The 14,888-nt window shown below is 32.4% G+C and overlaps 2 protein-coding genes across 2 annotated transcripts; both read right to left on the bottom strand.

Moving 5' to 3' along the window:
- Positions 1-2,871: 2,871 nt before the first annotated feature.
- LOC120089432 (UDP-Glycosyltransferase superfamily protein) lies at positions 2,872-4,429 on the bottom strand. The gene has a single exon (XM_039046897.2). It carries the CDS (start codon positions 4,427-4,429, stop codon positions 2,966-2,968), a length of 1,464 nt encoding a protein of 487 aa, XP_038902825.1. The 3' UTR covers positions 2,872-2,965.
- Positions 4,430-5,245: 816 nt separating this feature from the next.
- LOC120089438 (Protein kinase superfamily protein) lies at positions 5,246-10,340 on the bottom strand. Its single transcript, XM_039046911.2, has 5 exons — positions 8,236-10,340; positions 6,950-7,085; positions 6,730-6,866; positions 6,476-6,599; positions 5,246-5,812 (listed from the first exon to the last, which is right to left on the bottom strand). Exons 1-5 carry the CDS (start codon positions 8,650-8,652, stop codon positions 5,367-5,369), a joined length of 1,260 nt encoding a protein of 419 aa, XP_038902839.1. The 5' UTR covers positions 8,653-10,340; the 3' UTR covers positions 5,246-5,366.
- Positions 10,341-14,888: the final 4,548 nt, after the last annotated feature.

The following is a 14,888-nucleotide window of genomic DNA, read 5'->3' as shown; positions in this document are numbered from 1 at the left end:
GACTTAAGAACTGGAGATTGGTTTTAAAAAGTTGCACAATTACATCAACTGGTACAATAATATTACAAGATGCTACGTTACTCGTCCGGGAGCAAATGTGAGTCATCGGGTCCATAAATAAATATTGTCTAATTATTTTTAATTTAAATTTATTATAAATATTGTCTAATCATTTTATAATTCATAGAGATCGAACAATAGTAGACTCCGTGATGTTGCAAGTGATCCGAACCAGGTTCTTGCTATATGCAGTAACAATGAGAGTTATATGGAGGAGATACATTATATGTACGATATACCTATCATTCCTCCACCAGTTCCTAAACGTAGGGGACCTGTTCGAGAAGAATAAGATGAGTTTGATGAGGTTGCACACAATGTGGAAGAATTGCCTCTTATGATGCAAACGCAAAGTCAAACTGATTATGTTAGTTCGATGATGATGATGCCAGCATTTGGTTTAGGATATTATGATTCAGAGGCTGGTCCATCTTTCATATGTACATGGACCATGACCTTGGTCGTGGAGAGCATAATGAATATTTATACTATGAAGTGCATGCAGAAGTACCAGAACAACATCAAGAGGAACCAAAGCAACCTTAAGTTCAAAGTCGATGATGACAATGAGCTCGAAATCAACGACGTCTGCTTTGTGGGTCACATTGATTTTTTTTAATTATTTTAAAATGAATGAGATACTAGTCGTATTAATATGAACATTTTATTTTTAATTTTATTACATTTAATTATTTTTAAATCATGAAAGAAAACGTGAACACTCGACATATTGTTATTGAGAAATACAACAACAAATATAACTACAAATAAAATGGTGATCGAAAATAATAACAAAAGAAATGAAAATAGTGGTCGAGTATTATTACCTTTGTTGAGTGTTCAACAACAAATGTTATTACCTTTGTCGAGTGTTCAAGACTCGACTTCCATAGTTGTGGAGTTTTGAAAACTCGACTTGCGATTGTCGAGTTTTGAACACTCGGCACACTGAAATAAAAAAGAAAAAAACTATAATATTTCTCTAAATTGTTTTGATGGACTAGGCATCCTAAGTCCAACCTTTATTTGAGGCAAGGATCTAGAAAGCTTGGCTTCCTATACCATTTTCTAATGAGTTTGAATAGTAAACACTATTCAAACCCATGGGTTGTTTTTTTTTTTTTTTTTTAATTATTTTTAATTTAATCTAGAAAATTTATTAACCAACTTCTAGACACTACCTTCAATGACTGTCGCTGGCCAACTCCGACTGCCATCTCTATTCCTCAACTCCGACACTAGCCACCGGCCAACCTCGAACGACCCCATCAACACAAACTTTTTTTCTAAATCATTCTAAGGAGGCCTTTAGTTTAATTAAACTAATATTTTTTTTAAAGTACACTTTCTCTTTCTTCTAATTATTTTTTCTTTTAGAGTTTTTTAATTATTATTAATATTATCATATTATATTTTCTAATTCTTTTTTTTTTCCTTCTTTGTTTAAAATTAATGTTTTCTTTATTTAGGAGATTTCATTTATTTTCTATTTTTTCTAGTTGAAAATTGACCATCTATCTATTGAAATCTCATATATATGTTGAATATATTAGTAATATATTTGAAAATGTAAATATACATCGCATATACCATATTTTAGTTTTTTTGTATTTTTCAAATATATTGAAAAATATAAATATACATCGAATATATTGTTGAGTCATTTTTTTGTAAAATAATATTAGGTATATTTATTTAGGTTATATGTATAAAAACCCTAATTTAATTTAACATTTTCATTTTTTCTGTTGGTCAATTTAACTAGCTTGAAGGTTTATAATCATTTTAAACCTAAAGGATTAGAATGTTGAACTAAGCAGCCAAATAAAAATTAAAACTCAAACTTTATGATTTTTGTTTTATTCCTCAAATGTAATTTGATAACAAAATTATAATTTTTCAATAGTTGAATTGAAGACTAAAATACTAGTCTATTTCAATTTGATGGTATCATGTTATGATAAAAAGATATCATTTTCAAATTAATTAAAGTGACAAAAGTCTATGAAGTTTTATCTCAAAACCTAATAAAATCAAAATACCAAATTATTAAGACAATAAATTAAATAAAAAAAATATAATTTTAGTCACATCTCTATTTCAAAATTAATATATATATATATATATTCTCTAGATTATTTAAACTTAACTTTACTAAAATAATTAAGATGAAAAGTTATGAAAAGTTAAAACGAATCTACAATCTAACTACCGATTAAATATAAAAAAATAAACTTAATTTATAAATCTATACTACATTTGCAGGTTTCTAACCGTGCAATCTAAACATAGGTTTCTTAGATTGTGACTACATAAACCTTCCATCCTAACCACTAGGCTTAAGATTCCAAACCTAGGCCGATCTCCCCCTAAATTTGCTCCAAGCACAATGTGCATACCTTAAAAGATGAAATAATAATTTTGTCCATGAATTTTATACAATTTTTTTATCAACTAATAAATAGAAGTAGTCATATTATCTTACTATTAAATATAATTGTTCAAGCGAGTATAACTCAATCTAATGTACATGTACGAGTATGCCAATAATGATGAAGTTTGTGGTTTAAAAATCTCTCCCTCTAATTAAAAAAATATATATATATTCCACCCTATAAAATGAAGTTTTATTTGTTTTGATAGATTTATTAATCAATAATGTATATTACAATTTAAGATAGGGTAATGATTAATTGCAACCTTAACTATGTGCATTCTTTTTTCCACAAAGAAAAATATAAAAAACAATTCAATTTTTTTTTTTTTTTTTAAAAATATATTTCATACGTAGAATCTTATTGGCAATGGGAGTTTTTCTCTTCAGGATATCAATCGTATCAAGAAGCTCTCTCACAAATGAAATGTTTGATCACAACATAGAAATTTGGAAAAATAAAAATAAAAATTAAGGATAATTACAATACGCTTCATCTCTGATGCAGAGAAATAACCTCTCGTAAGCAAGAGCCATCTTCCGGGCAGTGAACATGGACGCCGCATATCGTCGGCAAGCCTTCCCCCGCCGCCTCAGCCGATCTGAACCTTCTTTAGCCACCGCTTCCAGCGTCTCTACCAACGACTCCACGTTCGGAGCGAACATGAACCCGTACTCATCATCCACAACAATCGTGCCCTTTATGCTCGGAAACCTCGATGCCATTACCGGCTTCCCGCTCGCCATAGCCTCCATCAGAGTTAGATCCAGACCCTGTGGCCGGAGCGTCGGATTCACGAAGATGTCGATCCCATTGTAGAAAGCCCTAAGTTCCGACGGACTCATCGATCCTAAAACCAGAACTCGAGGACCTAGATCTCTGTACCGGTTTTCCCACGGTCCTGCTCCGGCGACCACCAGGTAGACGTTTGGATGTTGCTCTGTTATGATGGAGAAAGCTTCGTGGAGTAGCGGATGGCCTTTGTCTTTCACCAATCTTCCGGCTACGCCGAGGACTAGACTTGCGTTTCTAGGTACCCCGATTCTGGCCCTAAATTCTTGTCCTAATTTGAAATCCTCGCCGAAATCGTCCTCATCGACGCCGTTGACGATCACATGGACTCTTCTGCTTGGAATTTGGTACATATCTCGGAGCATCTCTCCGCAACTGTCGCTGATGGCGACATGGTGAGCGTAATCTTTGAAGAATCGGATCTCATTCAGTACCTTCGGGACGTCGCCTTGAATGTTCTTGTTGAATGCTGGCGATATCGGCTCGTTCGGCCGGCGAGCCAGGTCCTGGAATATGTCCGATTGCAAGCTCTCTAGAGCAATCCCATGCCAAGAAACTGCGAGATTCGAGAGCTGTTTGGCTAACCAGTGAGGAAGTGCGACGCTCTCTGAGTGAACAACGTCGAACGGTTCTCGGTGGTTTTCTTCTTCGTATTGCTCCCACGCTTTGTTGTACCGCCATCGGCCTGGTTCGCCTTCGTGGAAATGGATGTACGGCGCTGAAGTTACAGAAGAGAGGTTCTGGACTATGCCATAGTTGGGCGCTGGTGAGGTGAAAACATGAACGCGATGGCCACGGCGAGCCAGAGCCGTGTGAAGCGTATGAGCATGGCGCTCCATCCCACCTGGGGTTGTTCCAATCGGCCATTTCCTAGAGAATACTGCAATTTTCAGAACAACAGGTGGGGGACTATCTAAAGCAAAAGCTAGGCGATTCCAAGCAAATTGAGCATCACGAAGATCTCCAAACCACGAGTTCAGGCGGGCAGTGGAGGCAGAGAGAGAGCAGACAGAGATGGTGGAAGTGTGGAGGAGAAACAGAGTGGGAACTGTGAAGAGAACGACGAAGAAAAGGGTGGTGCAGAGATTGCAGTGGGAAGGGGAAACATTGGGTTTCTTTTGGAACTTGGAGTTGAAAGCCATGGTTGGGAAGGGAGAATGAGATGGACAGATGGGAAATGAAGAAGATGGAGTGTATTTTTGGAATTGAAATCCATGGAAATTGTTTTCGGAAGAAAAGTTTGAGGGAAAGTGGGGGAGTTGGGCACGCACTGAAGCAAAGTGAAAATGAGTTTTGGGAGTTTTTTTTTGGGGGGGTTTCAATCTCAAAGTGCGCTTCTCCCGGCCTTTCCCATTGAAAAAGGTTGAATATTTTCCACTGTTTTTGCTTCTTCCAGTTCAAGGCTGCTGTACCACATGAAACCCAATTTGGCATAGTTTTTAATTTTTGAGTTTAGTTCCTGCCATTAATAATAGTGTTAAAAACTATAAATAAGTGTGACATGGCACTGACATGGTCTGATGTGGAAGTAATAAGGCAGTCAGGCAGAGACTTTTCAGATTTGGAAGAAGCATAGGAAGTCAACGAAGGCGGCAAGAAGACAAAGTTACATTGTATTAAGGCAGATTTTTGGGAAATTTGTATTGCAAGTTTTTTATTTGGATCCATGCAGTTCACATGGTGTGGCTTCTTCTCGAGGAAAAGAGGTATTTTTCTTGGTGATAATTTATCTTTAGAAACTTGAAATTTCCTATCATAAAGTTACATTTTATATGTTTTGTTAGTCTGTTCTTCTAAACAAATTTGAAGCATTGTGATTAGGTAGCCTTGATTAGTAAAAGTAGAACAAAAGCTTTTAAGAAACAGCCACCTAAATCCATTTTCATCAACCTTTTGTTTCTTCTTGAGTTCAATGCCGAGCCTTGTTCTAACTTCTAACATTTATACTCTGATAAAGATGAGACCAATCCCATCAAAGGGGAGGAACTCTTCATTTACATATTTGAAGATTTACATATATATTCACATAGTAGAACCTCTGCAATTGTTTGCCTAAATATATACACACACACACACAAATTATCTGTGGCTCACAGCAGCCAGAGATCTCGCGAGATTTCCGCGTCCTGTCTCTGTTTTGGCCTTTGCAGAGACGCCATTTCTGGCATGTTTTGGTGAGGCAGAGGCAGACCAGTGGCCAGAAGTAACAGCCATGTCCTTGAACTGAAGAAGGCTTTCAAGAGCTTCAACAATGGCTGGCATTCTAGGCCTGTCTTTAGCGTTCAAGCTGGTGCATTGGAGGGCAAGACTGGCTATTCCCTTTGCTCCTTTCACAGAATACTGCCCACAAAGTCTTGGGTCCATTATGCAATGCAACCTGCGAGAGCTACTGAGGTATGGCTTTGCCCAATCCACAAGGTTTTGGTCATTCTTTGCTCTTGATTTGTCCATTGCTCTTCTTCCTGTAAGAAGCTCCAAAAGTACCACCCCGAAACTGTATACGTCGCTTTTCGTTGTCAAGTGCCCTACAATAAAACATTGTACCACAACCCACATGAGTGTTATGCAGGAATGAGAATAGGTGTTGGACACTAGGCTTGTGCAACAATGACCACGGGCCTATTTGGTATCTTTTCTTTTTGTACACTTACAAACACTTTTTAAGCACTTAGAAAATCATTCTAAACATGTTCTACATCTATTGGGGGCTAATGTCAGCTATGTATATGTCTCTCAACATGTCAAAAGGTTAAGCTACCAAACTGAAGCACCACTTGTTACCTTGCACGTTGGCCAAAGGTCAGGCATTAGAAGACAACAAAGGTTTTAGTTATTAAATTGGTGACCTCGGGGTCCAAACTCACAGACCTAAGAAGGGATTTTACAACCAAACATTGAAAAACCCTTTCTTCTTGGGAGTTAGACTAAACATAATTGATCTTTCTAGTTCATTTTTAGACACTTATCCAAGTGAGGGTTGACGTTGACCCAAATATTAACTCTATTCCCCAATGCCATTATGTTGGGTATTAATATGATCAAATGTTTTGGAGATTCGAACTTGAGATTTTCTACTTTGGTACCATGTCATCGTATTACCAATGACCCTGAGTGCAGATTTAGTATGTTGAATCAGGATTAAAAAGAAAACTTCATGGAGAAACTAGAGAAGAAAATTGGAAATTTGCCTGTGGATATATATTCTGGGGCTGCATAGCCATATGTACCCATTACTCTGGTGGTTACATGGGTGTCTGATCCCTCAGGTCCCATCTTTGCTAGTCCAAAATCAGACAACTTTGCTGTAAAATCCTATGATCCATCACACATTCAACAACTTTATTATATAAAGAAAAAAAGAACCCAAGATTTTGATTTGCCATTTCAATATGTTTTCTTCTTGAAAAAACACTGCAAGAAAAGGCAACATCACAAGACAAACCGAGTCTAACAGAACATTGGAAGTTTTGAAGTCTCTATAAATGACAGGTTTCTCTGCCCCATGAAGGAAGTCGAGGCCCTTTGCTGCTCCGATGGCGATCTTGAGCCTCGTCGACCATGGCAACGAGACTGACAGCCCTGCGAAATGAAGGAGAAAACTCAGAAAAAGTGATTTGTGAGCTTTGAGTTTGATTTTTTTAGTAGACAATGAAGAAGCTGACTTTTGAATAAGTGGTTCTCCAAGCTGCCTCTGGGCAAGAACTCATAAACAAGGAGCCTCTCTTCTTCTTCACAGCAATAACCTATCAATTTTACTAGATTTGGATGCCTCAGCTGTCCAAGAAATACAACTTCAGCCTACCAAAATAGAGAAATTTTGTTAAAATTATTTAGTTTAATTGCAAATTAAGCCTCCAAAATTTGGACTACTTGCCTATTTTTAGTCCATGATTTTTTAGTATAATATACTTTATAATAAATGTTCAATATTATCATTTTTTCAAGAGAAAGGTTGATAGGGGCACTTTTTATTTTATTTTATGGGGCACATTGCTAAAGATTAAAGAATCAATATACTCAAACTACCCACCGCATTATTTTTTATTTTATTATTTTATATTTTTTTTGCGATTCCTGATATCTTTATCTAATTTTATTAATTATTATTTTAATCTCAAAATACGTGAAGTTATTGGTTAGCTAACCAAAAGCCTAGTGACACTTCACTTTTAGGGCATTTCTATCAAGTAGGATATACCTTAACCAAGAAAAAAAAATTAATAAATTTCAAAAGCTTTTTGTCAATTATTTAAACTTTTTTGTTTTTATTATTAAAAATTAAATTTATAAATACTATTTTTACCTATAAGTTTCCATGTATCGTTATTTACCTTATGTCTTAAAAATAAAATTAAAATTTAAAAACTAAAGAAGGGAAAGTGAATATACTATAGTATAAAAGTTGAGAGCAAACAAAAAATGTAAAAATTGAAAACTAAAAATGAAGTCAAATTTAGGCGTGTCCAATTTTACTATAATTTCATATTTTTTAAGAAATATTTGAATTGTTAATCAAATTTTAAAATAAAAATAAAAATTTAATTTTTTTTGTTTTCTAAAATTGACTTGATTTCTTTTAAACACAGATAATAAAACAATGGAACTTATTAATAGAACTTAGAAATAATGTTTAGAAGTTTAATCTTCTAAATAAAAAATCAAATAGTTATTAAACATGGTTGAAGTAATTATTATGCTCCATTTGATTTTTTTTTTTTTTTATCAGTCACACTGTTTTAGTTTCCACTTTTTATTTAACATTTTAACAAATTTCTATTTAAATAAATTCGAAACATTTGTCTAAGTTAATATTGCAAATTTTAACGATTATGATTTTTTAAAAAAAATGAAAGTAGCAGGTTTGTATTTCTAATTTTGCCTAAAAAAGTGTAAAAGAATTCATAAATTTTAATTAGGAATATAAGCAAAGAAACATTAAGAAGCTTACAAGCCATTCACGGTGGCCCTGCAAACCTTGGTTATCAAGAAGCTTAACAGCGACGGCCTGAGCCCTAAGCCCACTCCGAAAATTCTCATCAACATACCCCTTATGAACTCTCCCGAATCCCCCTTCTCCCAACAAGAAATTGCTTGAGAAATTCTGAGTAATCGCACGCAACTCACTCAACTGAAAATCAAACAAATCCCCTCCAAACGACGCCGCTAGATCCTCGTTCAATCGCATCGAAGACGACCGGCTCAAATCCGAAAACGACAGCCGCCGGAATGACGGCAGCGGAGCTATGTTCTTAGAGAAATCAGAGCGGTTCGGGCGGCAGCGGCTGAAGTTTCCGAAGGCGGTTTGGTCGTCGGCGGAGCAGCAATTGGCGGTGAAAGGCCGCCATGACTTGGAGGATTCCTTCATTATCAATGAAGAGAAGGAATTGAGGAATTTGGGGATTTTGCAGGAAGGAAGTGGTTTCTTATGGGAAATGGATTTGAGGCATTGGAAATTATGGTGAGTTTCTTGTTCTTCTTCAACTGCTCTCTAACCACTCTACTAATGTGAGTATTTTTGTTGATCATTGGGAATCCCCTTTTTTCTCTTTCTTATGCTTCTTCTAATTCTTCTTTCCCATTTTTGCCTCTTTGGTTGGTTGAATTTTTGTCTCTTACTTCATTGTCTTTGTCTTCGTGCTTAAATTTATTTAAATTCTAAATATTGCTCTTCAACTTTGCACTTTCGGTCAAAAATATCTTTAAAATTTTAAATATCTTAAAAAAATATCGAAAGTATTTAAAAGTACCTTACTTTCATTTTAAGTAGAAACCGTTAATATTTTTTTTCAAATTATCATGAACTTTCAAAAATATTAGATACCCTTCAACCTATGAAGCACAGACACAGATACGCTACACACGATGCAGATACGATTAGATACGGCGACGTCAATTTCTAAAAAACTAAGAATTTTGTTCTTTAAAAAAATATAGGATATAGATAAATTTAGCATACAAGTTAATAACAATAGCACAAAATAGAATACAAACACTGAAATACAATACAAAAAAAGCAATATCTAAGATGTTGAAGTATAATAGTTAATAAAATGCAATAGAAAAGTGACTCATATTACAAAGAAGAATAAGATTAGAGGAAGAAGTATGAAGATAAACGAATAACTTTTTCATTGAATTGTTGAAGATATCCAAATGGTTTATATTTTGGTAGATTCTGTGGGAACTCAAATGTGAAGATGGAGAATATATGATTTTAGTCTAGGGTTTGGTCCGTTATTTATTTATTTTTTTCTTTTAATTTTGGACTCGAGTAGTGAGCTTTTTAAATAGGTTGTCTAATTTTAGATTGAGAAAGATTGGATGAGTTACTTGTCTTTTTTCTTTAAAAAAAAGTACGCATAGAAATAGATACGTATCTGAAAAGTATCTGAAAGTATCAGTATCGGATACTGATTCTTTACCTCACATGAATTATCTGTGCTTCATAGCCTTCAACTAAAAGAAGTTCAAAAGTACCCTTTATCATTGATATATGAACAAAAATCGTTAATACTTGATTACAAAAATGACTCTAAGTTTCTTAATATAAAAAGTTAAAAATGCTCTTATATATTATAAATGTAATATCGTAGATATCCCAACCTTATTTACGTTATAGCAAACCCATAACCTTCATAGATTATCCAATCCCATAATTTTTCTCATTAACTTTTGTAACATACACTCCACCATACCTTATAAATAAGGTTGTAAAGTGCATTTGTAGATGTCACCACAATTGAGTTTAATATTAGCTCTCTACTTCTTCTCTTCTAGTTTTCTCTCCTATCTTGTCTTCATTATTATTTTGTTGTTAATATTCTTTTTATTTTATCACACATTATCAACACGAGTGTCTACCACTTGGGAGATTTTGTTGAGATTAGAGTTGATTCATTGGAATATCAAGAACAATAAAGGTCTTACATATTATTGATGTATTTAAAATTAAAATTCAAAGAAGGTGAGTACTTTATGGTTTAAACCATACGTGTGATTTATGTATTTACGAATTGATTGTTAAGATATATTTAATATTAGATTTTATATTCGATTAAATCAAATTGTAAACTTGATATAAATATTACTATTATGTGAGCATTGAAATTAAAATCCTTAGGCGTGAGTCCAAACTTGTGTCTTGAAGTATTTGTGAGTTTTGTCTTTTTTCCCACCGTGAGATTCTAATTAATTTTTAGTAGCTTGTTATGCAATTGAGTTAGGAAATTAACGGAGATGTAATTTTGAGGGTAAGAGATTTAAATAAAATTTATGAGTTGTTGTGCAAATCTCTTTCTAATCTATATCACATGCACACAATGCATTTTGAAGTACGCTGAATTCTATCATCAATTCAATTTGTTACTTTGTCAATTGTTTGTATACATATAATTGTAGACATTCTCATCGTATTTTCAATCTAGTCTTTTCAAATTCAATTTGATTTTTAATAAATACTCCAAGAGGCATTTGTAGCGCTTTTGTTAGGCATATGATAACATAGTTTTGTCGATGACGTGCATATTGATATTTTATCAATGCTTTTGTTCAGGTAATATTCAACTTGTGTAATTTGTTATAGCTTTATTCCTTTGCTAGAAGGTAAATTTTTTATTTGTTCCTATCTTGTTTATGATATCATAGATGTCGTAACCGAAATTATAAATCATGCATGCATCATTTTTTTTGTATAATGTATGTAAATTCTATCATAGATTGCATATCATGCATCTTAATCTTCTTATATTTGAAAGATTTGTTTGAGATATTTTTCTAATTAGTTTATATTTTCTATATTTTAGAATATAATGGTTATTTATGAAAAATTAAATTATGATATTTGTTTCCTTAATTGAATTGCATATTTCTTAATAAGATTTGATATTCTTTTAAGTAAAGTAAAATTCTCTCATAATAATATTATCTTTTATTCGTTAAGATTATCTTTAAAATATGAGAATAAATATTCAAAATTATAGTTAATTTTATTTGCAAAGATTCAAGATATTACAGATTATTTCTTAAAGTGATTTTTTTTTAATAAGATGAATAATGCACTTAGATTCATTAATCTATTAATTAACTCTTAATTAAAAGATCAATGAATTAGAAATTAAAAAAAAATTGACTAAGAGAACTACATTTTCTGACTAGATTGAGGTATTTAAGCTGACCGTGAGTTAACACCTCTACTTGGAAACTAACTTGGGGTTGAATTAATTAATTTTTGTTTGCTATGTTAGAATTGAAATTTACTTGATTGTTGAATATTTAAATTATTCTCATATGGATAAATTTGTGAACTTTTGAAATTATATGTAGCGATTATATATATATACACACATACATTTATATTTGACTGAATTCCTTTATGGGAAAGTTGGAAAGTTATGCATAATAACTAATTACTCAATTTTGATTTAATACACCCAAAGTTACTTAAATCAATTAGTGCTAATTGTTTTTGTCTTGCATCTATAGTTGTACATATTTAGATTAATAAATGCTTATAAACTAATAAGCATATATCAACATGCTATGTCGTTGTTTTAGCAGTTTGAGGAATTTTTTAGGAAGAAAGTTCGAAAAATTTGCGATGAATATTTATCTAATATCTTTTGAGGTTGCATAAAATATATGAGCAGATGTTTCTATGAAAAATAATGATTTTTGACCAAATAATTTAATATCTGAAGTAAATGTTCCAATATTTCATCATTGAGGTCGGAATCATGTTAATAAAGAAAAAAGTAATTATTCTATTAAAACCACATATATATAATGTTTTGAAGAAAAATTTCATTTTTCAAATATGATGCAAAAGAGATAATAATCTTGTACCTGTCGTACAATAAGAATTAAAATTCTTATTAATGAAAAAGAAACGATGTGTGGAAACAAAATTTGAAAATTTATTTGAATCTCTTGAAGAGATCATAACTTATTTTTTTAAACCCTAAATATTATGTTACAAGTTTCTTAGAATCTCATGAAGAGATTATTATTATTTTTGAAAACTTGTATATGAGATATTCAAATTTCTTTTAAATCTCATGAAGGGAATAAGAATAAACAATATTCATGTTTTGCATATAGTACATCTATGTTTATTATACGTAAAAGTAGATAATATGTTTTCAAAAATTCAAATGCTTAAGTGAAAAATCAAATATGATATTAAGTCCTGTAGACTTGATTAAAGATTTTGAAAAATGAAATAATATTTTGTTAGATGAGCATTGACAATTGATATACTTTATTATCTTGTAAATCAAAGAGAAGTTTAGTAAATTTGGAAGGTATATTTATATACTATATTTATTGTCTTCAATAGGAATTGCATATAGAAAATTATGTTTTCCTTCTAAATTGTATTCACATATATTTGTGTAGTTGAAACATATACAACAATGAACCTGAAATTCATTAATTCAAATATATTTTCCTTTAACATGATGAGTCATTTGGGTCAATAGTGCAAATAATTATTGAAAATATACATTCACATCCATTGAAGAACTAAAAGATTCTTCCATCTAATAAATTGTCATGGTGTCGTGTTTTTAAGAGATTAATTACCAAAGTCTCACTAGCTAAAATTGAAATAGAATGTTTCCTACTTTTGGAATAGATCTATGGTTTTATAATTTTTGTTGGCGCATCCACTTATTATTTTGTTTTGATAATGCTAGTGAGTTTGTATCCCAAACACTTGATAATTAATTGGGACAAGTGTTGAATATCATGTAGCTTATGTTCAAATAGCAAAACTTCTAGATCTGTATGAGATCATGTTATTATGTATGCTTGACCAATGACTAATGAGCTTATGGCCAGAAGCCAAATATATTCCAGTAAATGCTTAAATTGTTCCACAACAACAATTAAGATGATGAAGCAATTAGAATCTATATTGAAATGGAGTTTACATCAATTAATTACTTTGAACCCCTGATGGATCGTTTACTACACAATTTAATTGTTATTATTTGCAAATACACCATCTAAAATTGGAATCCCAATGCAATAAGTTGTCAATATTAATGAGTATGTGAAGAGATTGTGAAGTCTGATGCAAAAGCAAAGATCGGTCCCAATTTACAATTTCACAGTGAATTAAAATTCAGAAACATAAATTATGCATTTTAACAAAATTTTACAGCATGCTTAAAACAAAACAGAGAAGAGAAAATATGATTTAGATTTACTGACCCTTGAAGTCATAAAACCTTCACGAAATCCTCTCCAATGATCAGGAACTCTTCTCTCGAAACTCGATCTCAATGAACAAGAAAACAGTAATACCCAATGTGGACACCACCACAGAAGAGACTTTTGTATTCTCCTTAGGGTTGAGAATCATCGAAGTTTGTGGGCTCTGTGTATTAATTTGGTAGTGAGGGAGAGGAAGGATTTTGAGAGAAAATTATTCTAGAGAGTATTGTGGGAGAGCCAAAACCTTACAGACACTCTATTTCTTTTTGGAGAGAGAAACAAGGGGAGGGAGTTATAACTCCCTCCTTAATTAAATTCAAAATTGATTTAATAAATTATTTAATATATATAGATGATAACCACCTTATCATATAACATATATTAAACTATATGTTATATCGAATATAACACATAACCTATAGTTTTTATATTGAATCAAATACAATATAACCTATAGTTTGAATTCTCTTAATCATTTATGATATTTAATGTAAATTAAATTTATATTAAATTTAATTATATGAATCTAATCCATACATTATAATATATCAAATACATTATACTAACTATATCATATATAATTAAAATAAATTAATTAAAACAATTCAAAGTAATAAAGAGTAAATTGATTCTCAATTATCCCAGCTGAGCTATAGAAGGGACCTTATGGACCTTATAAACCTATAGTTTAAAGTTCCAATGGTACTTGATCAATTAATTAAACCACTTTAATTAAATTAATCAACTTCCATTAATTGCTGGTCACTTCACGAAAAATCGAAAACTACACTCTTCGCACTACAGATATATTTCTGTGTGCATTGGATATAACCAATTAACAATGCAACAATCCTTTAAAGTGCTAGTAAGTACAACTAGGCCAAAATTACCATTTTGCCCTTGTAGTTACATTTAACACCTTAAGTACCACTGATCCCTCTAATGAATAATAAGTCATAGTCTAATTATGACCAAACCTCTCTCGAGCCAAGAAAGGGTGTGGCGCCACATTATTCAAGCCTTGGAATCAGCCCATAAGAGAGTAATTTATCTACTTACTCTGACTTCAGAGAAAGAGTGAATTCCATCTCGTGTAGCTGTGTTCCCAGCTCCTCAATCAGACGAATCCCCAAAATGGTAGGCATGTTGAGTCGACGAACTGGCCACTATCACAAATGCAAATCAAAGGACCATCTTCATAGGTAAGAGTTCACAACTCACTTAAGCTTCAGGTCATGTCACCTATGGTCATCCTAGTGAAATGTAAGTCTACAATTAACGGTGTTATATAATGAGACTATTCATTTCATGGTCCGATCTTATACAAACTCTTTTGTATAGAACACCCCCCTTATATGTCTCTACATGAATGATCAGGATCAAATC

The sequence above is a fragment of the Benincasa hispida genome, chromosome 1 (genome assembly GCF_027475165.1).
Source record: "Benincasa hispida cultivar pf3 chromosome 1, pf3_genome.v1.1, whole genome shotgun sequence".
Classification (NCBI taxonomy): Eukaryota; Viridiplantae; Streptophyta; class Magnoliopsida; order Cucurbitales; family Cucurbitaceae; genus Benincasa; species Benincasa hispida.
This window is presented reverse-complemented; position numbering and strand designations above follow the sequence as displayed.